The sequence below is a fragment of the Ostrea edulis genome, chromosome 5 (assembly GCF_947568905.1).
Source record: "Ostrea edulis chromosome 5, xbOstEdul1.1, whole genome shotgun sequence".
Classification (NCBI taxonomy): Eukaryota; Metazoa; Mollusca; class Bivalvia; order Ostreida; family Ostreidae; genus Ostrea; species Ostrea edulis.
The window spans coordinates 33,434,965-33,461,662 of record NC_079168.1 but is presented as its reverse complement, the minus strand read 5'-3'; the positions used below and the strand labels follow the sequence as shown (position 1 = coordinate 33,461,662).

Genomic DNA, 26,698 nt, shown 5'->3' with positions numbered 1-26,698 from the left:
GTCTGGTTTTTTGTAGTTCCTAGATATTGACTGTGTTGTCTGTTTTTTTTGTAGTTCCTAGATATTGACTGTGTTGTCTGTTTTTTGTAGTTCCTAGATATTGACTGTGTTGTCTGTTTTTTTGTAGATCCTAGATATTGACTGGTGTTGTCTGGTTTTTGTAGTTCCTAGATATTGACTGTGTTGTCTGGTTTTTGTAGTTCCTAGATATTGACTGGTGTTGTCTGGTTTTTGTAGTTCCTAGATATTGACTGTGTTGTCTGGTTTATGTAGATATTGACTGTGTTGTCTGGTTTTTTGTAGTTCCTAGATATTGACTGTGTTGTCTGTTTTTTGTAGTTCCTAGATATTGACTGTGTTGTCTGTTTTTTGTAGTTCCTAGATATTGACTGTGTTGTCTGGTTTATGTAGATATTGACTGTGTAGTCTGGTTTTTGTAGTTCCTAGATATTGACTGTGTTGTCTGGTTTTTGTAGGTTCTTTAGACTTGGAAGGAATTGCTCTGAATTCTCGGAGACGCTGTGCAAGTGAATGTTTCACGAATTCCACAGACAACATGATGTATGGATCCTCTTTTGACTCCATGGAGGAGTACGGGGGATATATGTCTTCTCCTATTCGTATTTCGATTGGAGAAGACACAGAGTTGCCCACTGGGCCGGATCCAACCCCTGAAATGAAGAAAGACTTTATGGAGAGGTGAGATTATGTCGAATTATCTCCACCGAAGCCAAGAAGATATGCATTAAAGCTGTAAAATATATTTTTTCCCCAAGTTGTTTATCGATAGAATATTCTCTGATGAATTCGTCATGGCTGTCTTTGCAGACACAGTGACGCAAAATTTATTATTTTGATATTTAGCAAAGTAGTAGTCCATGAATCATGTTATTCATTGGAAAGTATTGCATTAAATTAAATGTCAGTGATTAAACATTTTTCTGGCTTAGTCCATGGATCATGCTATTAATTGGAAAGTATTGCATTAAATTAAGTGTCGGTGATTAAACATTTTTCTGTGGCTTGCTTACTTGATTTATGTACATTCTATGTCATAGGTGTACAACATCGGTAGATCCCATCACGGTCCCTTACTTATCTCCCCTGGTGCTGCGGAAGGAGCTGGATAATATTTTGGCTAATGAAGGAGATCTATCCTTGGGCTCGGATGAATTCCTTGATCAGCATCCTATTATATTTTGGAACTTGGTAAGGCAGGGCTACATGTACTAGTAACAAGTTTGCCAGTGTTAGAGACAATCTGCCAATCACAGCGATGAAGTCTTGCATGGAAACTGATCATTGATTAACATTTTTAACCCACAAATGTAGAAAATAGGTATCCATGGATATGCTATCTGACAAATATACCTGTGATTTGCTCAAACTTTTGGTTATGTGTGAATGAAGTAGATCTATGCTGAAACTCAAACTTTTGGTTATGTGTGAATGAAGTAGATCTATGCTGAAACTCAAACTTTTGGTGATGTGTGAATGGAGAAGATCTAGGTTGAAACTCAGACTTTTGGTGATGTGTGAATGAAGTAGATTTATATTATAACTCTAACTTTTGGTGTTGTGTGAATGTAGTAGATCTACGTGTACGTTGAAACAGAAGGATGAGGTGATGATAAATACCTGTGAAGCTGTTTGTTAGATTTACCTGAGTTACCTTCAGAGTTTAGTATTTTAATTACAGGTGTGGTATTTCAAGAGACTGGAGGTGCCCAGCCATGTACCAGGGTTTCTGCTGACTGCCAAGTCAATCAATGGAGAGGAGGGAAATGTAAGCCTGCAGAATGAAATAATCTGTACTGTAACAATACAAAATGAAATAGTCTGTACTGTAACAATACAAAATGAAATAATCTGTACTGTACCAATACAAAATGAAATAGTCTGTACTGTAACAATACAAAAGGAAATAATTTGTACTGTAACAATACAAAATGAAATAGTCTGTACTGTAACAATACAAAATGAAATAGTCAGTACTGTAACTATACAAAATGAAATAGTCTGTACTGTACCAATACAAAATGAAATAGTCCGTACTCTACCAAAACAAAATGAAATAGTCTGTACTGTACCAATACAAAATGAAATAATTTGTACTGTACCAATACAAAATGAAATAATCTGTACTGTACCAATACAAAATGAAATAATCTGTACTGTACCAATACAAAATGAAATAGTCTGTACTGTAACAATACAAAATGAAATAATCTGTACTGTAACAATACAAAATGGAATAATCTACTCTACCAATACAAAATGAAATAATCTATACTGTAACAATACAAAATGAAATAGTCTGTACTCTACCAATACAAAATGAAATAATCTGTACTGTAACAATACAAAATGAAATAGTCTGTACTGTAACAATACAAAATGAAATAATCTGTACTGTAACAATACAAAATGAAATAGTCTGTACTGTAACAATACAAAATGAAATAATCTGTACACTACAATGTACTTGTACATCCGTGCTGTTAATTGTGAAAAGTTTGGTTTGTAGTACAGTACCGTACAGTAATTTGATAGTAAATACATGTACCATGCAATATGTTGTACAACAATATTAAATACATGTACCCCTTAGATATGAAATACTGAAGCTTAAATCTCATACTTACAGTGTTATTTTGTGTTTTTATACACCCCCTCCCCCATACCTTCACATATTGCAATTCTATGTCTCTCTATTCTTCTGTAGATTTATTTTCCAGAGATTTTCTTTTATTTTGGGTGTCAATCCTATTCCAAGGTTATTTAGACAATTTCAAGGACATCTGGAGAAGGATGTATAATTCTTGTTCAAGCTGTATCTTTGTAGTTGTGAAATATTCTATACTCATTCTATACTCGTTCTTAACTCTTAGGGTCATTATGACCTTACGATGTGGTATGAACCTCATCCAAGGTCAGTTATGTAAGGTCAAAGTTGTAGTAATTCAGTTCTTGCAGTGCATAGATTTTAAAATTTGATGCATAGAATGGTGTAAGAATAAGCAGCACTTGTGTTTTAAGCATGCACCAGTTTGAATGTGCCTCAAAGGGATATTGGTCCCTTGTTTGTAATGACCTTTTTATGGTGACCTGCAAAATTTAATGTTCTCTTCATCACACAATAAATGATTGTTTGATTGAGTTGGTAATGTCAAAATTTACATGTATTTCAGGATATGTGGTAGTGAATGTTATTTCAGGATATGCGGTAGTGAATGTTATTTCAGGATATGCAGTAGTGAATATTACATGTATTTCAGGTTGGACTAGGCTGTGTTGTTTAGAACTTGTCTTTCAGTTTTTAACACTGATTTATATGAGATATAAGACGAGCCTCTTCACAATGGTACTATAGATTCCTTGTGTGAGGGATAGGGTTAGGGATTTCATGGTGAAATGACTCGTATACGTTAAATCGTGTGAACATGAATTCACGTGTCGTCTGTTAATCAAGATTTCTTTCATGTATTTTAACAGCAGAAAATTAAAAGCGATGAATTTTATTTCGCAAGTGTTGTCTCACGCAAAATTACGCAATAATGAATTCTTCAAGTATATTCAGTAATCTGCATTATTGAACGGAGCACATTAGTGCTCCATGAAAAATGCTGGTGGAAGAGGCTTGAGATAAATCATCTCTTATAATTTCAAAAACTTTATTTACATTTTATTTATTACAACGGATTCCAGGTAGTTAGCCTACATATTGATTTGATCAAATGCATTCATGTGCAGAGCCTGTTTCCAAAATTGAAAGTTCATATTAACTTTCACTTTCAGTTGGTAACAATGTTGAAGGAGTGAATGTGATTACATGTATTTTTATAATAGAGGTACATGTATATAGTGGTTAACGTCAAATGCTATTTTCAGATCGGACTATATAGTAGTAAACATGTTTTGATCCGACCCCAGTGGGACAACATCCGGATCCACGAGGAAGTGGGTCTCCCTATGTACAGGTCCTGGAATGAAGGTGAAAACTTACACCAGATAGAAATTTTATTTCTACATACCATGTTTTATTTTGATTGAGTTATGTGGTATACAACTTTACATTTATCAGTCCATTAATGCAAATTAGAATTTTTTATTTGATAGGTCGAAGTTCCCACACAGTAGATGCCTTGATTACAGAGGCTCAACCATTTAACAGGGCGTAAGTTTTTATCAAATATTTCTGAAGTTTTTAGGTCATCTGAGTACATTCAGGGGACTTATTGTAATTGATCTGCGTCTGTAATCGTCCATTAACAATTGAACATTTTTAACTTCTTGATAAGTACTTTTCCAATTCTTTTCAAATTTGGTATGAAGCATCTTTGGGACAATTAAGGAGAACATAAATTATAAATTTCAGAACTCCTGCACCCCAGGGGGCTTAGGGGCAGGACTGCCAAAAATTGACCAAAAATCCTCTCTACAACCACACATGTGTAAGAAAAACTAAATGCATAGTGATGTAGAACTGAAAGGCCTCTACCAAAATGATCTATTTCACAACCTCAGGGTTTTGACTCGAGGACGGGTTCAAATTAGTCATATTTTGTTAATGTTGTATATGTTATGTAAAGCCTTTCATCAGTATAGGCACTTTCAAGGGCAATTAAATCTTGTTTTTTATACTGTTGCTGAATCTTAAGATTTAGCTTAGATATTCAGAACAGGAAATTTTTTCTGGATTTCATAGCCCATGGGACTAGTGTTACTTTTAACTAATACTCAGGTGACCAATAACGCCTGTGGGCCCCTTGTTTTATTCCACATACACTACCACAAGAGATACATACATGTATAATGCTAGAAATTCGAATTACTGAAATTCAGGTAAGAACTACATGTATAGGAGCTGTTTGTGACTTATGGTTATGAGTGTGCTGTGTTTATTACTTGTAGAATTCTCCACCAGATCATAGAGAGCATTATGTGTAATGACCTCTTGACCCCTATCAAACTAGTTATGAACTGTCGTCGAAGGCTTCGCTTGAGAAAGAGTCGTCACAGAAGCATGTACAGAGACATTGTATTCCTGGCATTTACATCTTGTGGAAAGGAAAACATTGATCATGGTAAAATAAACAAAATATCTCTACAAGTATTCTTAAAGTTTAAAAATGAACAGATTTGAGAATATACTAAATTTAGCATATTCAGAGTATGACACAATTAAAGCTGCATAACCTGCTGTTAGCGTATTTATGAGGTAGCACTTCATCTATGTACATGTATGATATTGGATGAAAAGATATTTTCTTATTTTAGCAAAACCTTACACACAATGGCATTGCTTAGCTACATCGATCATAAACATATTTACAATCTTTTTGGCAGAGTTATGTCCCATGTATACAATTCCTAGTTTCCACTCGTTATCTCGGTCATACATGAACATTTTGAATTGAAATTTCGCAAGTCTGGTTCTGGTCAGATAATTCGTGGCAGAGTTATGCCCCTTGGACTTCAAAAATTTCCGCTCATTATCTCAGTCATTGAAATAAGATATAGATATATCATAAGAGTATACAAGCCAAGTATAAAACATGTAGATGTCTCCATTCGGTTAAATATTGGCAGAGTTATGGTCCTTGGGAGAGGCATTTATGGTTTTGTCATAGGTTTTAAATTTAGACTGAAGGTCAGCTGTGTGACCTTGACCTTTCACTTGGTGATCATAACTTCTATCTGTGTATTCAGCTGTTTGTCATCAGATTAATATACAAAGTATTACTCATGTTTTGTTGTGGTGAATCTTCCTTACCAAGTCAGTTTTCTAGTTATTAGCTTCATACAGTACATAATAAATGATATTAAAAATACTTTTATATAGCGCCTTAACTGAAAAAGTACACCAAAGTGTTTTACAGTATACTAAAGATACAAACATCAAATCCTCAAAATAATACGCATAAAATTACCTGATTTCTAAAACAGCTTCACAAAAAGATACACAATTGATTTAAATGTACGTGTACATGCTTTTTCTAGTGAATTGATTTCGGGGATTTTAGTTGTTGACCCCCGTCTCCTACGCTATGGAGACTACCACACGCCTGTATTAGTGAATATAGTGTCCTTTGTTAGTGTTTTAAGGGACTGAACTTCTCTATATGTATCTTTTATTTATGTTTAACAGATGCATTTGATCGAGAATACCGACAAGCTTTTAACAAATTGTCACATATGGAAATCAAACGCACTCAGCGAGACGACCGCCCAAGAAAGACTCGGATCATCTGGTGCAGGAAAGTGTTTGGGGATTTAGAGGTGTAATTAATTGTACGTATAACTGTGGAGAAGGCAGAGGACATCATTGACCATGAATGAATCATGTCAGAAAATTCTTCCACATGCATGTACTCATACTTTTGATGTGAGATTTGAGGGATAGGTGAAAGGGGGGAGGTGTTATATGAATATGTTAACAGTGTGTGATCTTTACAAGGTCATAGACATTCTCATTAATTGTACAATTATTTTGAAATGTGTTCATGAGAAATCATTGCAGATCGACTGGTGGAATATGTGTAATTTTTTAATGTATATAATTATGTAACAATTGATTGACAAAGTGAGCAAATTTTATTAGGATGTAAAATTTCCTTATGGTGTATTAGTCTAAAAAAAAAGTTTGCTGTTTGCTCAATTTTCTGGTGTGAGTGTATTATGTTAAATATTTGTTTTTGTATGGTACTCAAGCCTAGGATTATTATTGGTCTTTGCTAATTTAACTTGGAATGTGCTGAATAAATTTGACTTGGAAATTATTAATGTTCATATATAGTTTGACAAATGGTCATATTTATTATTTCACTATCATGTGCATCCACTGTGTACACATGTATTCACTGCTATTGAAACACACAGTTGATTTTTTATTGAACTGTCATCTGTCTAGCTTCTCTGTGTTAAACTTCCTGATCTATATGTGAGATTGTACCACTACTTCATAAAATCTTTTACAGTTCATTGAAGAAATAAATTTTATTTTTGAAATGTACCTGTACACAAGGGTATGAACTGCCAAGCTTTTCGCCTGCTTACTTCATTAAGTGTATTAGCGCTTAATGAAAAGTATGCCAATGCGAAGCTTTGCTGTTCATACCTAATTTATTTTCTAAAATGAAATTGAATTTTTAATTTTGCATTCTGTTTTCATTTCCGTCGGGAGAATTCCCAGACATTAAAACAGTGGTACTACATATATATTTATAATGATTTATATGCACATCATTCACATTCATGAGGAAATGACTATCATTTCAATTGATAAAGAAAATTGAAGGCAAAAACATTGGAAATGTAAATATATGAAACTGATTACATTTACACTGTATTCAGGATTATTATCATTTCAAGCATTGTAAAAAGTCACAATTAAATTGCTAATTTGCATATTAAAGTCAAATACAAGTTTATCGTTCAAAAACTTGTATTTTTCCTCATCATTGAAAGTTGCAAGCAATTGGTTACTGTTGTGGAATTTTAACACCAAGGTTTATCCCCAAATATCTTTATGAAGTTAGATATTAACACCAAGGTTTATCCCCGAATGTCTTTATGAAGTTAGATATTAACACCAAGGTTTATCCCCGAATGTCTTTTTGAAGTTAGATATTCCCCATATTAAGTTTTTTGTGTACAGGTATAAGAGCCTTTTAATTTTGATTCTTAAATTCTTCTGTTTCCAAAATACATACATGTATTCAAAATACATGCACATGTAGAATATATGGTTATTGTCTAGAAATATATGAGATATTTTGGCAATGGTAAGAAAACTGGATAGAGGACTAAGCTTGTCAAGACCTCTCATTGTTTTCAACCCGAGTTCAGATATTGCTTATGTTTCAAGACAGCACCCATGAATTCTTGTCTTATAGATGATGTTGACTTGCAATATTTTGCAAGCAAAAACTTAAATAATTCATAATATTTTTTCACACATGCACACACACTTGGAGGCAGTATATGTTATAAAGTTTGTCCCTATTTTTCAATATGAACATGATAATAGGAAAAACAAATTGATTGTTTCTTTTAAAAAAAATAATAGGTGTAGGACATCCAGATGGGTAGCTATTTCAAGTATCGTGTTGGTATTCTGTTTTCCTTGCCTAGGACAATATGTAGGATTCCTTCCCATCATCTCGAAAATCTAATCTTGCAATGATTTTGTTCTACTAGAGACATAAAGTCTTTTGATATAACTTTTTCATTTGAACAAATAAATTTATATTTTACTGTGCTGAAGATTCCACCAACAAATACATTCCCCTGTAATTCAACTTGATCAGACCTCATAGTGTAAGTGTGTACGACCCACAGCTTGTAAAATGGAAGAATTTTAATGAGTCGGAATTATGACGAGGATCCTGTCTTGATTAATTTTTTTTTTTTTTTACATCTTGCTTTGTTGGAAAGGTCATGGGTGTCACAGAAATACATTTTTTTTTTTTTGATGGTTAGATTGTGTCATTTGATATGGATACCGTGTATGTACACGTTTTTCATGGAGATTTGTGTTGAGCACTAGGATTCCCTTATGTAATTAAGCATGTGAAACTAATTTGTACCTATGAAATACAAGCCAAAGGTTATGGTTTTTTAAAGACTGTACACATGTTTCAACTGTTGAAGGAGTTATACAACCACTGTATATCAGTGGGGACTGAATATCAGGAGATGGGACCACCTGAGCTTATAGTGTAGTCCACTCTTGCATAACAACCGGGATATGTTTAAATCCCGACATTCAGTTAACCTTTTTATTACATATTTAAAAATTTTGTATGACCAATTAATTTTAGACTAATTCTAGAAGCACATATATCACTTACAGTTTCATATACTGACTAAGTGTTCATTATCATTTCTATACAGATGTATACACCCATCAAGTTCTGTGTATGCAGATGTCCCTGGGCATTTACAGTGTGGGACTTTTTGGATCAGTAAAAGAATATATTAATATAGGAAAAAAATATCAAAATTTGTAATAAACTGGGATAACAATATATTGCAATATACAATCATGTATTAAAATTTTGTATTTTATCATGATACAAAATAAATGGCCCCATTTTTTCTGATATACTGTGCGATATCATTTGGTATTGGAATTTATCAGTCATATCGAGTCCTCTGTGAGACCGAGAACTGCTGATACAACCCCTTACAATTTACAAACAATGGGAACAAAATTATCAGAGTACGATGACGTCGCGAATGTCTGAAACTTCCTGACAAGCTTAGATAAGCAGTAAATGGGGTAGTTTTGTTTTTTTGCTCAACTTCAGTCTGAGGATTCAGATCATGGGTTCAACCATACATTTCCCAGTGTATATAAAAAGCGGACTTTTCTTGCAAATATAACAGAATGTTTATTGTAAAAAATGTGCCCCCACCCATTATTGTTACATGTGTACATCTCGACCCTATTATTATACCCATACAGTGTACATGTTGTGATCTTAACTTGGTACACCTGCATATGCTGGACATTGCATCAAACAATAATGTAAAGTTTTCTGCAGCAAATGCACTTGAATAGTTCCAAATTTTTTATAGCTCCTGCATCTTCCTTCAGTATAGAGATCTTCCTTTCTCTTTTTAGAAAACATTTGGATAATTAGAACATAGGGATTTCAAAAGTTAACTTTCAGAATTTTTAACCCCATGTATGGAGGTGCACATGTAGATTGTGTGAGTTTCCTTGAGGACCAGAGGAGATTTTGTAATTATATACATGTAAATGTACCCAGTATACAAGTGCAATTTGATGTACATATAGGAACTTGTAGGTGTATGGATTGAATCATACTGCCTGAGGCATAATTAACATTGATGAACTTGTAGATACTGCACCTGTTCTGTAAAGGTAGAAAGTGCTAAATTTGAAATGCTCATTAAATGTACGTATTAATTTGTGTGCTGTTGCTTAGTTTGAAATAAAATGGGCTCCAAGAATGTAGATAAGACATATTTAATTTAGTTGGTTGTATATTGTACATATTTTATGTTTGAAATATTGACAGGTGAATAAAATAAGATATAGGGTGAATTCAAGAAAGGATTCTTCATCTTTTAGTTTTCTTAAGAAATAATTTTGTATTGTAGTAAAAAAAATTCAGTCTTGCTAGCACATCCAAAAGTGATCAATTGATTGCTTTCTGTCCTGTTGAGAATTTTTCACCCGTATTGAGATGTCACTAGCTGTAGGCAGTATCACGACCTATATCTGTTGCTCAGAGCCGTAGCAGTGAGGGTTCTTTATCGGGCCAATGCCCACAATGACACGGCGCCTCCGTTTATAAGGTCATAGCTGAAAGACTAATTCTCACTTCTAATGCCGAGTGTTTGGCAAAGAAACAATCACTACTTGTGTTAATGTCTTAGGTTTGACACGGCCATGGCACGAGCGAGGCTCAAACTCACGACCTCCCGGTTACAAAGCGAACGCTCTACCACGGCCGGTAGTGAAAGTGAATACGTGTGCGCGATCAGTTTTATGTCGCAGCTGATCTCAATATACTGGACATAAACAGGTCCTCTACACACTATTGTTATGTGTGAAATATGTCGTGCTGGGCACATGCTGGCCTCTAGGGAAGCATGCACATGTGGTCATGAGAGCAAGGTGAGGGTGAGGAATTCCAGGAAACGGGGTGTTGAAAGTGTGTGCTTCCACATTCCCTTACTTCCTTGGCTTTCCCTTACTTCCTTTGCTTTCCCTCACATTTCCTTACTTCCTTGGCTTTCCCTCACATTTCCTTACTTCCTTGGCTTTCTCTCATATTCCCTTACTTCCTTGGCTTTCCCTCACATTCCCTTACTTCCTTGGCTTTCCCCTACTTCCTTGGCTTTCCCTCACATTTCCTCACTTCCTTGGCTTTCCCTCACATTTCCTTACTTCCTTGGCTTTCCCTCACATTTCCTTGCTCCCTTTGCCCATGTGTTTAGGTCTCCCGTGTTGTTACCTCTATGAATTTATGGTGAGGAAAGTTAATTTTGTTTTCACATTGTCGCTCAAATAAAGGTATAACATTTTATAATGATTCCATTCATTCAAAACATTCATGGTAAAAAAACAAAAACAAAAACCAAGCTACACAAGGCGGGATGTATCCCTTTGCAATGAATGTCTACAAGCTTTTGCTAAGAAGTCCCATAGTGACCTGACTTTGCTATGAAGTCCCATAGTGATCTGACTTTTGCTATGAAGTCCCATAGTGATCTGACTTTTGCTAAGAAGTCCCATAGTGACCTGACTTTGCTATGAAGTCCCATAGTGACCTGACTTTGCTATGAAGTCCCATAGTGATCTGACTTTGCTATGAAGTCCCATAGTGACCAGACTTTTGACTCCAAAAATCAATAGGGTTCTCCCTCTCTTAATAACGAAGCTACATGTGAAGTATCAAATCAATCAAGAAAAGCCTGTAAAGTGTCTACCATCTTTTTCTATAGTCCCATAATGACCTTGAATTTTAACCCTAAAATCAATGGGGTTCTTTCTCTCTTAATTACAAAGCAACATGCAATTCAGAAGAATCAAATCAATCGAGCATAAATTGTGACCTGTAGAGTGTCTACAAACTCAGTATTACACACACACACAAACCGTGGTCTGTAGTCTACAAGCTCAGTATTACACACACACAAACCGTGGTCTGTAGAGTGTTTACAAGCTCAGTATTACACACGCACACAAACCGTGGTCTGTAGAGTGTTTACAAGCTCAGTGTTACACACACACACAAACCGTGGTCTGTAGAGTGTCTACAAGCTCAGTATTACACACACACAAACCGTGGTCTGTAGAGTGTCTACAAGCTCAGTGTTACACACACACACAAACCGTGGTCTGTAGAGTGTCTACAAGCTCAGTGTTACACACACACACAAACCGTGGTCTGTAGAGTGTCTACAAGCTCAGTGTTACACACACACAAACCGTGGTCTGAAGAGTCTACAAGCTCAGTATTACACACACACAAACCGTGGTCTGTAGAGTGTCTACAAGCTCAGTATTACACACACACAAACCGTGGTCTGTAGGGTGTTTACAAGCTCAGTGTTACACACGCACACAAACCATGGTCTGTAGAGTGTCTACAAGCTCAGTGTTACACATGCACACAAACCGTGGTCTGTAGAGTGTCTACAAGCTCAGTGTTACACACACACAAACCGTGGTCTGAAGAGTCTACAAGCTCAGTATTACACACACACAAACCGTGGTCTGTAGAGTGTCTACAAGCTCAGTATTACACACACACAAACCGTGATCTGTAGAGTGCCTACAAGCTCAGTATTACACACACACACAAACCGTGGTCTTTAGAATGTCTACAAGCTCAGTATTACACACACACACACACACAAACCGTGGTCTGTAGAGTGTTTACAAGTTCAGTATTTATGGAGCGCCAAATTAACATAAACTCAAATAATTGAAGATATCTTCAATTATTTGAAGATATCAATTCAATTATTGCTCTCTTTAATTGAATTAATGCGTGCATTAAATCAATTATTGCTCTCATCAAATGAATTAATGCGCGCTTCAATTCAATTATTGCTCTCATCAATAGAGTTAATGCGCGCATCAATTGAATTAATGCGAGCAATAATTGATTTAATGCGCGCATTAATTCAATTATTGCTCTCTTCAATTCAATTGATGCGCACATTAATTCAATTAATGAGAGCAATAATAGATTTGATGCGCGCATTAATTCAATTATTGCTCTCTTCAATTCATTTGATGAGAGCATCAATTTAGTAGAAATATTGCTCGCAATAATTAATTTAGAGCTCGGTATAAATAATTTGATGATCTCTTTAATTCAATTGAAGATATCTTTAAATCATTTACAATGCTTTTGTAGAAGGAATTAATGCGCGCATCAATTCTTTTAAAGAGAGCAACAATTCAATTAAAGATATCATTAATTCAATTGTGGATATGTTGAATTGAAGATATCTTTAATTATATAGTTGCTCTCTCCAAAAGAATTATTGCTCTCTTCAAATGAATTAAAGATATCATTAATTCAATTGAAGAGAGCAATAATTGAATTAATGCGCGCATTAAATCAATTATTGCTCTCATCAAATGAATTAATGCGCGCATAATTCAAATATTGCTCTCATCAATTGATTTAATGCACGCATTATATCAATTATTGCTCTCTTCAATTGAATTGTAGCGCGCATCAATTCAATTGTTGATATCATTAATTCATTTGAAGAAATCATTAATTCAATTAAAGCGCGCATCAAATCAGCTGAAGAATTAATGCTCTCATCAATTCAATTAATGCGCGCAATAATTCAGAATTGAAGATATCATTAATTATTTGAAGAGATCTTTAATTCAATTGTTGCGCGCATCAAATGAATTGATGATATCTTCAAATAATTGAAGATATCTTCAATTATTTGAGTTTATGTTAATTTGGCGCTCCATAAGTATTACACACACACACAAACCGTGGTCTGTAGAGTGTTTACAAGCTCAGTATTACACGCACACACAAACCATGGTCTTTAGAGTGTCTACAAGTTCAGTGTTACACACACACAAACCGTGGTCTGTAGAGTGTTTACAAGCTCAGTGTTACACACACACAAACCGTGGTCTGTAGAGTGTCTACAAGCTCAGTGTTACACACACACAAACCATGGTCTGTAGAGTGTCTACAAGCTCAGTATTACACACACACAAACCGTGGTCTTTAGAATGTCTACAAGCTCAGTATTACACGCAAACACAAACCGTGGTCTGTAGAGTGTTTACAAGCTCAGTGTTACACACACACACAAACCATGGTCTGTAGAGTCTACAAGCTCAGTGTTACACACACACAAACCAAGGTCTGTAGAGTGTCTACAAGCTCAGTATTACACACACATACCCACACACGAACGAGCCTGTTACTAATTGTAACAAGGATAACCTGAAATACCCAAGTTGTTATGAGAAATTGACCATGACTCAAAAGAATAACAGAAAAATTGATATAAGTTCCAAAATAAGATTTATGACCAAAATAAAAAGTAACAATGATAACAGGAAGAAATGCAGTGGAGAATCAAATGGTTTACCTGAATTTACGAGTTAATAGAATTCTTATGAAAAGCTGAAAATTATGTAGGGTTACAAAAACTGTGACCGGCTGCAGCAAGCCAGATAGATAGACAAGAACCGGTGCCAGACGAAACACCACCAGTTGTTAAAGACACACAACATTCCACGCACCAAGAAAGATAAATCTAATCATGCATGCAATTCTCCACTACACTATATCCCCTCTCGCAACGAATTGTGAGGGGATAAAAATGATTAATATCACATAAAAGTACACCCCTCTTGACTGAGAGGAAAAGGATGAGGGTAAAAATAGTGCTAGAATACATATTGTAAAGTTTTATGGCCCCTACCTCTTATTCAAGATGAAGTGCATGTATTGTGTTATTTTTAAATAAATGCTAACTTAACAGATATGGGGTTCAATAATCACTGCACAGCAAGTCTATTTATTATATATTAATTGCTGTTTCATTTAAGAACTCGAAGAAATAATTCTCCAAGGATGTCTTCTTATCAAAAACTGGATGATAATTGTTGATAACTGCTTGGTTTTCAGATGGAACATCTGGAAATCTGTGCTTGCTTTTTCGAGCTGAAAAGAAATAAAGTAGATAATTTTACAACATACATGTATATGGAGCGCCAAATTAACATAAACTCAAATAATTGAAAATATCTTCAATTATTTGAAGATATCATCAATTCATTTGATGCGCGCAACAATTGAATTAAAGATCTCTTCAAATAATTAATGATATCTTCAATTCTGAATTATTGCGCGCATTAATTGAATTGATGATAGCATTAATTCTTCAGCCGAATTGATGCGCACTAATTGAATTAATGATATCTTCAAATGAATTCATGATATCAACAACTGAATTGATGTGCGCTACAATTCCATTGAAGAGAGCAAATTAATTGATATAATGCGTGCATTAATAAAATTGATGAGAGCAACAATTGAATTGATGCGCGCATTAATTCATTCGATGAGAGCAATAATTGATTTAATGCGCAAATTAATTCAATTATTGCTCTCTTCAATTGAATTAATGATATCTTTAATTCATTTGAAGAGAGCAATAATTGTTTTAGAGTGAGAAACTATATAATTAAAGATATCTTCAATTCAACATATCCACAATTGAATTAATGATATCTTGAATTGAATTGTTGCTCTCTTTAAAAGAATTGATGCGCGCATTAATTCCTTATACAAAAGCATTGTAAATGATTTAAAGATATCTTCAATGGAATTAAAGAGATCATCAAATTATTCATACCGAGCTCTAAATTAATTAGTGCGAGCAATATTTCTACTAAATTGATGCTCTCATCAAATGAATTGATGAGAGCAATAATTGAATTGAAGCGCGCATTAATTCATTTGATGAGAGCAATATATGATTTAATGCGTGTATTAATTCAATTAAAGAGAGCAATAATTGAATTGATGATATCTTCAAATAATTGAAGATATCTTCAATTACTTGAGTTTATGTTAATTTGGTGCTCCATACATGTATATATGTTAAAAGCAATGACATCTACAGAAATATTCTTTGAATCGATCATTATAAATTGATATAAACAAGGTATTCTGATAAACGAGATTGTATACCCTCACACAAGAAACTATTGAATCAAAACAAAATTGCATGTATTATCAAAAGAAAAATGAACTAGCATCTCAGACTGCATTTCAATCCAGTTTCTACTTTTAATAGAAACTTCTTTGTATACAATTAAACATTTGAACATCTACAATCCCTGCAGTTCAGTTATCAGAGTCTGTGACCTTGATATTGTCCCCTGCATGCAGGTCATCACATGCTTTTCAATTACACATATAAATTTATCAGAGTCTGTGACCTTGATATTGTCTCCTGGATGAAGGTCATCACATGCTTTTCGATTACACTTATACAATAAGTTTATGATTTGGACACAAGACGGGTTAGAGATGAATGCCCCTCTCACAAACTTTGTGGGTCTGTGATTTTGTTTTACCTTACCACTTTAATCATGAAACAGATGTGTTTGTGAGACACTGATGCATCCAGTTTACAACAAAGTGGAACCAGGTCAAAGGTCAATGTTAAGGTCATAAGGTCAAAGATTTTGTATCAATGGAAAGGTCTTCCACAAGGAATACACATACCAAATATGAAATCTCTATCTATTACGGTGTAAAAGACATGACTATGGTTAAAGTTTTTGGTCATGGAGAGACGGACAAACCAATAAACTACATGCCCTGAATTTGATTCCTGAAGTACAGTAAGAATTATTTCAACCAATAAGAGTGCATGTCATTCCAGTAAATAAAAGGTCATGAATAATTCATATTTCTAAAACTTGCATCTTTATTTTTTATTCATGGATTGGTATAGCTGAAATGATAAAAGTGATTAATGGATCAGAAAATAAGTTACCAATTATAAAACTATGACACTCGGATGGGGTGAAAAATAAGAAATAGAGAATATCATTTCAAATGAATAAATAGAGGATTACATGTAAGTGAGTTTTTCCATCAGCCGATTAAATTCAGTACACAAACATACCAGTCTTGGAAAATTGATAAATGGACGTGTATTTACAACACAGGGGTTGTATAACAGATTTACCTTGAGCTACGAAGAAGTCTGCGAAATACTGAGAAACTCTGACAGCATGTGCATCGTGGTCTATGTTCTCTTTTGCCATCCACACAAAATTATTCTTTTCTGGGTGCCACTGAACAGCATACACTGGGTACCTATAGGCTGTGAAATGAAGGTCAACTGAATGAACATTTAGACAATGAAATGCTTTTTTTGTTGTTTTTTGGGTGATGAATTAAGCATTGTAGAAAAAATTCATAACCCGCATTAGCGGGTAATGCAATTTTTTTCTGCAATGATTGCTATACCTTCATCACCCAATGCAACAAAAAGGAAAAACATTTTATTGTTTATATCTATATTTTTATTTATTTCTTAAAAATGTAAACTAGTTTTAAGTACTAAGATATATATTGTTGACCATTTTGTTACTTTATACAGAACAGCCCCGGATGATGCATCCTTTGACCTTGATGATCCTCCATATTTGGTAATGACTATGCAGACAGGTGGTACTAAAAAAACCCAGATCGAACTAGTGTGCAACAAACATGTATTCATCATGTTCATTGTTTATGATGAAAACAATGTCAATTTTAAATATATATGTAAGACTCTGCGCTACAAATATGTAAGACTCTAAAATGCGATGGTTGCTCCAAAGTGCGATGGTTACGCCAAAGTGTGATGGTATACACCAAAGTGCGATGGTTTGTCAACGTTACGGTCGCCAAAGTCTGATGGTGCGGGGTTCAGTAACGTTTGTGACGTCATGTCATTGTGACATCATTCTTAACGTCTTTCAAAATAAAACCGAAGAAATGCAACACGGACAACAGCAATGGCAAGGTTTACACTGTTGAGGATAGTGAGAACGACAAAGTACATTTGTTGTCGAACTACATCTACTTCGCCCAAACACTCTTTAATTCATGATCATTTATTACTTAAAGTAGACGCATTAAAGATTCCTGGGGGTATGCTATGATACAAAACATTCTATACGATTTCACGTTGGAAAATGTTGTATTTAATAACACGACAACGAGATGATAATGAAATAAGTTCTTATTCTTATTTTTTGTATATGGATTTTGCACTGATATTTTGGTGAAACAACACACGGTTAGTTCAGTCTGTATCAAAACACCGTGTCGTTTACAAACCAATGGATTTCGGCGTGTCACACCATCGCACTTTGGCGTGTCACACCATCGGGGTTTAGCGCAGACCATCGGGGTTTGGCGAAGACCATCGCACTTTGGAGTCCTACAAATATAAGAGAAATATTCAGTTAATGTAAATATATCATATAGTGCTGTAGTTTATATATATCAGTAAAGTGATGCGTTCTTCAATCTTTCTAATCCATTAGGGATCTGAATTAGAATAGGTCCTCAGTACCCCTTGCTTGTTTTAAGAGGCAACTAAATGGGGTGGTCCTTCGGATGAGATCGCAAAAAGCTGAGGCCCAGTATCACATCAGGTGTGGCACGATAAAGATCCCTCCCTGCTCCAAGGCCGTAAGCGCCAAGCATAGGCCTAAATTTTGCAGCCCTTCACCGGTAGTAGTGACGTCTCCATATGAGTGAAATATTCTCGAGAGGGACGTTAAACAATATTCATCCATCCCTCTGTACTTGATGGTACTTCTGCTATATTCAAGGAATAAGCCTTACCTTCCATTGAGGATATAAATTCTTTCCCATTTCTGTCGGTATTTGTTGATAGAACTTTCATGACACTTCTTAAATCTTTATTCTGGGAGAAATTCTGTAATACAAGGTAAACAAACTTTTACAGACTTAGAGCATCAAATCAGAATTTCTGCCATATACAGTGTTGTGGAATACAAAAGAGATAAGCGCATTATGAATTATTCGTTTCCACTGAGAATTCAGTAAATTTAAACATGCATGCCCTTCATTTGAGTAAAAATTACAATATCAAAACTATGAATTCCCTAAACCTAACTTAAAGTGAGAGGATTTGACTGTACACATTGTTAAAATCCGGCTTCATGTTACACAAGGAATTCCTTATAACTGAGTTTAAGTGAGGATTTGACTGTACACACGGTTAAAGTTACGTCCCAATGATATTACAAGGAATTCCCTATAACCAAGTTTATTGTAAGAGTGTTTGTTCCCTAACCCTTTAGTGACCAGTGAGCCCCACTAATGTTTTAACAAGAGATTCCCTATAAACAAATTTATAGAGAGAGAGAGTTTGATTGTGTGTAGTGTTAAAGTGTTACAACAAGGAATTCCCTATAACTAAGTATAGACTGAGAGAGTTTGCCTGTACATACGGTTGGAGTTAAGCCCCAGTAATGAGAGTTTGCCTGTACATACGGTTGGAGTTAAGCCCCAGTGATGAGAGTTTGCCTGTACACACGGTTAGAGTAAGGGCCCAGTGATGGTAGTTGCCTGTACATATGGTTAGAGTTAAGCCCCAGTGATGGTAGTTGCCTGTACATATGGTTAGAGTTAAGCCCCAGTGATGGTAGTTGCCTGTACATACGGTTGGAGTTAAGCCCCAGTGATGGTAGTTGGCTGTAACATTTTCTGTCTTCAATGGTTTGTACACATCCTCAGGTAAACTCCCAAACATGGAACTTCTTGCAGCTTCTAATTATCAGATAAAGAGAATTATCATACAGTGCTACATCTATATTAGGGTATCTGAAAACTGCTATATCAAAATCTCATTTAAAAACTTTTCATGTGGAAGATGGTTAAATCACCTGGTGTAAAATTCAATGGCAAAGGAAGGTTCTCTGCATCCACAGATGTTAACAAATTCTGCTTGGAAACTAAAGCAGATATCAACTCAAAGCCTTGACAAGTGCCCCAGATAGGAAATAGGTCACCACATTTATTCTTTTCCTGAAATGCAGATATGTGTAGAATCAAATAATATCCATATGAAGCAACAAACCCTTATTTTAGCTATTATAGTATTGAAAGCAATACCAAAAGGGAGAGAGCTAAGTAAAACTCTTTTAAAAACATATTTTTCAGATTTTGTGAAGTCCCATCCCATTTTTTTTTTCATCTACCACGTACACCCTCATTTCTGACAGGCTGATCTAATACCTCAAAAATGTAATAACCACATTGTGTAGGTTGATTGTTTACAACTTGATGAATACTATACATGTACTTATTTTAGTGAGATTCATATTCTGGCTTGATCCTTTGGCAGTCGTGAAGCAAGAGTGTTAATGAAAATCTCCATTCATCCATTACTAAACACAGAACGAGTGGTAAATCATGGGTACCACAAATAGTGCATCCAATTCGGATCTTTAAGATGCATCAAATTTTACAGATGCTGAAATAAGTACAAATAAAATATCACAGAGTATAACGATGGTTTTAGTGTATAATCCTCAGCCATGTATCCTATATGTGTGAACCAATGAAAACTAGCCAATCTTATACATGTATCATTACAGATATAATGTCTGATAGAATGATCAATGGAGGTATGTCAAACGTGAAATATCTGTTGTGCTAGCTGTCTGAGATGGCATCACTATTGACTATTCATGGGCAATTGTAAAATAAGATATTAAATGAATATGACAAATATTAAAGTCCTATCATTCCTTTGCAATTACAAAGGTCTAGCTAGGCTGTGACATATGAACGGAGAGACAGATGAACAGATGTTGGACTTGGCAATCCTTCAGTGTCACAATGCTTCACGGACAACAGAGTGAATTCAGTACAGCTGTAGTAATTACTTAAACATACTGTAATGGCGAGGTCATAGAAGATCATGGCTGTCTTTGCAAATTGTGATTTCAGAATGTCCACCCCACCTCCAGGAAATAAAATGCTTCAAAAGCAAACAAAAAAAATCAATGCAAAATAAAGTGGGAAAAATACATGCAAAATCTGATATATATGCATTGTACTTTCAACAATGATCTAACACACTTCTCAGTTGACTGTTTAATTTTACTACTTTTCTCTTTTAAATTGCTTTATCTCTGCTTGCATACATTTACATTTCAATCAAACAATGTCTACTACAATCAAATAATACAGTTAATCAAATGAAGAAAGGTAAACTCTAGCCTACCCATTTATAAACCCGAATAAATTCTTGTAGTAAGACACTGCTTTTGCATCATTTTCCCTAAAATTAAAACAGAAAGTAGAAAGTTAAATATATGTATTTTATTATATAATATCAAACACATTACAATTTCTGTTTGTTTATTAATACAAGTATCTCTACAACATAACTTTTTGAAAAATCATATGGAATACAAATCTGTGATATAAATTAAATTGAATTTTATGCATTAATGAAGAGAATTGAAAATCTAAGAACCTGTCTCCTTTTCCCACCTGAATAATCTGACGGGGACTACTCTGGCCCCTGCTGATTCCAGCCACTTGATGTACGGAGTAGGAATGTAGGTTGCAGCAGGTGCCCCTTTAAATGATTCTTGTGCCAGTACACCTGTACAAACAAGAGGTACTGTGAGCAATGCTCACTAAGAATACCCCCCGCTTACCCCAATCTCCCAAAGGGTGTTAGTAATAGGTATAAACTACCTCTTTTCTGAGTGTAAAAAACAAATGGCATGACAAACCGAACCATATTGCTACTTCGATGTCCAGTGCACGTGACCTTTTGACCGCAAAATTGATAGGGAACATCTTCATCCCATGGGTAGTCCATATATATGATATGGTGACTGTAGGTGGAAAGGATAATGCTTTAGAGCCTGGAAACCATATTGCTACTTCGATGTCCAGCTTGACCTTTGACCTTTTGACCCCAAAATCGATAGGGAACATCTTCATCCCATGGGTAGTCCATATATATGATATGGTGACTGTAGGTGGAAAGGATAATGCTTTAGAGCCTGGAAACCATATTGCTACTTCGATGTCCAGCTTGACCTTTGACCTTTTGACCCCAAAATCGATAGGGAACATCTTCATCCCATGGGTAGTCCATATATATGATATGGTGACGGTAGGTGGAAAGGATAATGCTTTAGAGCTCGGAAACCATTGCGTCTACAGACGGACGGACGGACGGACAGACAGACGGACAACCCGATTCCAGTATATCCCCCCCCCCCCCCACAACTTGTTGCGGGGGGTATAAAAATGATGTGTAATGCTTAGTATGTGAAACTTAATGTATATACCGTATAAGCAGAATTTTTAGCAAGGATTTAATTCATTAGCATGAGTGATGGGGTCACTAAAATTGAATATTGCCAACAATTTAGTCCATGTCAGAGGCAATAATTACCTAAACTGGAACTATAAAGTTGCTAAAATTAGCTCTCGCTAAATATATTTACATATACAATACATGTATATATACCCATTTTCATGTAAAAATCACAAAATTTGTGTCTTGCTAAAATTTAATTTTGTATAGTATAACTATATATGTGAAACAATATGTGAGGCCCATGGGCCACATCACTCACCTGAGTCACCTTGGCCAATATCTAAAGATTTCTGCATGTAAAATTAAACTTTGATCCCTAAAGTGGCCCCAACCTACCTTTCCCGGGGGGGAGGGGGTGGCGGTGGGGATTTTTACAAACTTAAATTTGCACCATGTCAGGAAGCTTTCATGTAAATGTAAACTTCTTTCTGAGGGGGGGGGGGGGGGGGGGGGGGGGGGGGGCATGATTTTAACAAACTTGAATCTGCACTATGTAAGAAAGCTTTCATGTAAAATCATACTTTCCTGGCCCCGTGGTACTTGAGAAGAAGATTTTCAAAGATTTTTCCCAATATATTCACATGTAAATATTTGATCCCCTATTGTGGCCCCAACCTACCACCTGGGTCATGGTTTTAACAAACTTGAATCTGCACTACAATTGTATGTCAGGAAGCTTTCATGTAAATTTCAGCTCTTCTGGCCCAGTGGTTCTTGATAAGAAGATTTTTAAATGACCCCATCGATCGGTGACCCTATTTTTGCATTTTTGTGATTATCTCCGGTTTGAAGGGGGCATGTCCCTTTATTTGAACAAACCTGAAATCCCTTCACCCAAGGATACTTTTTACCAAGTTTAGTTGAAATTGGCTCTGTGGTTCTGAAGAAGAAGTCAAAAATGTAAAAAGTTTACAGACAGAGGTTTCAGCTCAGGTGAACTAATTACTTGGGAGAGAGGAGCATTCATCCCCCTGAACTGGGACATCCACCATCTACAAATCCTAGAACACATAAATATGTTTATATTTCCGATGTTTTTACCTTCGATATCTTTACCAATTGAAATGTTTGGCATTTCCTCATGAATGTGAACAATGTGTGTAGGAGTCTTGATTAATGTAGTATGTGACAGACTGTTTTATTCCAACAGAATCAATAAATAAAATAAAATGTTTATTCGGTATATACATACATACAAACAAACATACATAAATACCAAGGATAACCCATGAAAGCTCGAAAGGTTATTTCCAATGGGGTCCTAGCTTTGATGCACAGATGTTTGCGCTAGGGGGTCATTTATGTGTGAGGAAACCGGAGTACCCAGAGGAAACCCACGTGTCCGAGCTGGCGACCGCCATACCCACTCACATACAACCACTGTCGATCATGGAGATCGAATTCGGGTCCCAGCGGTGAAAAGCGAGAACGCTACCTCTGCGCTACCCGGACACCCATGAAAGTAATTAAAATATAAAAAAATAAATGTTATTTTTGAAAATACATGAGGGTATGAACAGCAATGCTTCACGCCAGCATACTTTTCATTAGAGCATATCCCCTCTAACTTTGACCTTCTGTATGATGAAGGTTTATATGACTAAGCATTAAAATGGAGAAAGGTAATGAGTGATTGTAATAAGGATATTTCACCTTAATCATACTTAAATACATAAAACTTAATTGGTTTCAGAAGAAACACATTCACAGGTGCATTCATGGTTCATTTCTCTTTTAATCTTTTATTTCATATTAGTGAAATTTTGTAAAATAAAATTTCCTTTCAATACACAATCTAAATTTTAGTTAGAAGTGCATGTATAGCCAGTGATTAAAACATACCAATGATAGGTCTGTTATTGACTGGAAACCCTTTTGATAGAACAGCCACTTGTAGGAGAATTCCTAACACAATCAACATCTCTTCTTCAGAATGTCACTTCAAACATGCTGAAAATAAAAATCATCAAATCATGCCTAGATTCAAACGTTGCTTGTTTCGCCTTCTGAGACTCGTTATTTTGACTGATGGTTAGGTATACGGGGGGGGGGGGGGGGGGATTCTATCAGTTTGTTTGTGTGTATCATAAGCTACATTTAATGAATGGAATACTTTTCTTTATAGACCATATCTGTACAAAATTTAAGTCAATTAACACACACACAAAATCTGGAAAACATTTTGCAGTTAAAAAAAATCAATATCTTCAGAGTTGGAAATATCAATAAATTTGTTGAATTGATGCAGCATTTTAAGATAGGTCAAAAAGGTTATAAACAAATGAATATTTGATTTAGATCTTGATAAGGAATATATCCAGCAGGATGTTTACCTGAGCTTCCTCTCATCAATATACTGCATAATTGTATGTAAACATCACAGAGGGGAAGAGAGAGTCGAGGGTTGTTTACAATACAAAATAAGCATAAATCCACTGTACATTGTAATTTCAGCATTCTTACCACAATATAATTGGATCTATCAATATCCACTATTAGTATCACAGCCAACAATATACCTCAAACAAAATATTATGTCTATACTCATTATACTCAGTATACACTATAACTTCCCTCCAAGACATGCTCTCATCGACTTCTGGAGAACTCGTACCCAGGAGAACCCGTACCCAGGAAAACTTGAACCCAGAAATTTGGGTACGGTTCTCCTGGAAAAGTCGTACCCTTCAATATCTGGGTACGAATTCTCCTGGAGAAAAACTTTGTCATTTTATCAAATAGAAATGTTGGTACGAGTTCTCCTAAAGAAAAAACTTGTCAATTGTATTATAAAAATCTGGGTACGAGTTCTCCTGGAGAAAAAATTTGTCATTTAGTCATATAAATCTGCATTGGGTACAAGTTCTCCTCCATGTGCCGGAGAATAGAGATACGCTATAAAAATACAATGTCGCTGATTTAAAATTGGTGTTTAATTTACTTTTTTTATTCAATTGAAAGGCATGTTCATAGTAAATTATGTATATAATGTATGAAATCCTCGATTTTGTGCCCAGATTCCAATACCTAAAATGGTACAATTCTTAATGGATAAACTTGTATCAAAATTTTGATTACTATATAATGACAAACTTTTTCTCTAGAACTCTTTACCAGAATTTATATGACAAAAAAGACATAGTTTTTCTCTAGGCGAATCCATTTAATAAAATGATTAATTTTTTTTTCTCCAGGAGAACTCGTACCTAGATTTTCATAAAAAAAAAAATCTTCAGGAGAACTTGTACCCATAATTTTATGACAAAAATGACTAAGTTTTTCTCTGGGAGAACTCGTACCCAGATTTATCAGATAAAATGACAAAGTTTTTTCTCCAGGAGAACTCGTATCCAGATTTTTATGACAGAAATTACAAAGTTTTTCTCTGGGAGAACTCGTACTCAGATTTTTATAATACAATTGACAAGTTTTTCTTTAGGAGAACTCGTACCCACATTTCTATTTGTTAGAATAACAAAGTTTTTCCCCAGGAGAACTCGTACCCAAATTTCTGGGTACAAGTTCTCCTGGGTATGGGTTCTCCTGGGTACAAGTTCTCCTGGGTACGAGTTCTCCTGATACCCTCTCATTAATATATCAATCTCATCACAATAACCAGCATAAAATGTTTAAGTTTTGTTTGTAACAAAGTTTCCTTAAAATATTCTTTCATACAATCATGTAATTGAAAAGAATAATACCTGCTCAGCCATTTTAAGAGAAATACTTCCTGCTCAGCCTTTATATTGAGTAATTAAGTTAGAAATGGAGAGGTGTGTGTGCGCACACACAAACCATTTAAAATGTTATCAATGGGAATTCTCACGAAATATACAATTTTTAAAACATTCACCTGACAAATTTATCTGTTTTATAATACATTATAAAATTCCAAGTTGTTGATATGGTAAGTTTCAGTTTAGGATGATACTCAGCAGTAACTTGAATAAGTCATTCCCTAAACACGCAATAGTGTAATAATTCACAGGTATCTGAATTTTAATCAATAAATAGACATGAATAGAAATAAGAAGAAAAAAAAGCCAATATCTATATGTATTTTGAATATTATTGTTTCTATGATACAATCTATAATATGTGCCTTTGCCAGTAATTGTTATTGTGCTTTTGCAAATAAATCATTGTCATTGTATATAAATACATATATAGATATAGTTTTTTACTTATTTCTATTTATTGATTAAAATTCAGATATCTGTGAATAATTACTCACACCAGGTCTCATTTGACCAGAAGAATTTATCTTGTAGATCTGTCTTCAGTGGTGGTCAGGTGAATGTGACCGGTTATCTGGTAAAATCTAATACAACTACGTCTACAATAAATAATATTCAACCGTACTTTACCTAAGAACGGAGAGTTACAAAGCCGCATGGAAAAAAATATTCTGATAAGGAACTGTACTTTCAACACATCTGTCTAAACTATTTCTCCTGTCAGGTCATTATTTGGGGCAAAGAACTCGGAACTTACGACCAATCAAAACAACAAAACGAAAGCGAAAGTAAACTACGTGATTTGGTATGATAATAAGTCTTTCTACAAGTGTTTCGATGCTATGAAATGATAGTCTGGGTATTTTCGATCACATCTGAGAGAGAGAGAGAGAGAGAGAGAGAGAGAGAGAGAGAGAGAGAGAGAGATATGATAAAACATGTTAAGTGACACAAATTGTGAGGACAGACAGAAAGTACACCATGAAGACAATATTACATCAGAGTTGATTTTTATTTTTTTTTTTTGC

At 35.0% G+C, this 26,698-nt stretch overlaps 2 protein-coding genes across 7 annotated transcripts in view; one reads left to right on the top strand and one right to left on the bottom strand.

Annotated features, from left to right (window-relative positions):
- The window catches only part of LOC125649148 (C-myc promoter-binding protein-like), a 57,665-nt gene extending 47,578 nt beyond the window's left edge, over nt 1-10,087 (top strand). For 3 of the 4 annotated variants that reach the window (XM_056165844.1, XM_056165841.1, XM_056165843.1), the window contains 7 exons: nt 477-699; nt 1,059-1,209; nt 1,700-1,786; nt 3,892-3,994; nt 4,120-4,177; nt 4,915-5,087; nt 6,152-10,087. In XM_056165844.1, the coding sequence (XP_056021819.1) occupies nt 477-699; nt 1,059-1,209; nt 1,700-1,786; nt 3,892-3,994; nt 4,120-4,177; nt 4,915-5,087; nt 6,152-6,288 (932 nt within the window). In that variant the 3' untranslated portion in view covers nt 6,289-10,087. The remainder of the gene's footprint in view (nt 1-476; nt 700-1,058; nt 1,210-1,699; nt 1,787-3,891; nt 3,995-4,119; nt 4,178-4,914; nt 5,088-6,151) is intronic. The other variant, XM_056165842.1, reaches the window with a different exon arrangement.
- Nucleotides 10,088-14,041: 3,954 nt separating this feature from the next.
- On the bottom strand, nt 14,042-26,479 carry LOC125651772 (gamma-glutamyl hydrolase-like). Of its 3 annotated transcripts, none has more exons than XM_048880527.2 (10): nt 26,301-26,479; nt 23,776-23,883; nt 21,087-21,201; nt 20,815-20,871; nt 20,484-20,568; nt 19,469-19,610; nt 19,246-19,352; nt 18,402-18,495; nt 16,747-16,884; nt 14,042-14,705 (listed from the first exon to the last, which is right to left on the bottom strand). In XM_048880527.2, exons 2-10 carry the CDS (start codon nt 23,852-23,854, stop codon nt 14,563-14,565), a joined length of 960 nt encoding a protein of 319 aa, XP_048736484.1. In that variant the 5' UTR covers nt 23,855-23,883; nt 26,301-26,479; the 3' UTR covers nt 14,042-14,562. The 3 variants fall into 3 exon arrangements, with proteins under 3 accessions (XP_048736484.1, XP_048736485.1, XP_056021815.1); XM_048880528.2 differs by lacking the exon at nt 26,301-26,479 and adding an exon at nt 25,635-25,695; XM_056165840.1 differs by lacking the exon at nt 14,042-14,705 and adding an exon at nt 17,155-17,237 and having other exon boundaries at nt 26,301-26,458.
- Between the last annotated feature and the right edge of the window lie 219 nt (nt 26,480-26,698).

Coding starts and splice junctions, on each gene's coding strand:
- LOC125651772 (XM_048880527.2), bottom strand. CDS start 23,854: ATGTTGATTGTGTTAGGAATTCTCCTACAAGTGGCTGTTCTATCAAAA. Junction 19,353..19,468: donor GCCATTGAATTTTACACCAG/GTGATTTAACCA, acceptor TCTGATAATTAG/AAGCTGCAAGAAGTTCCATG. Junction 14,706..16,746: donor AGACTTCTTCGTAGCTCAAG/GTAAATCTGTTA, acceptor ATTTCTTTTCAG/CTCGAAAAAGCAAGCACAGA.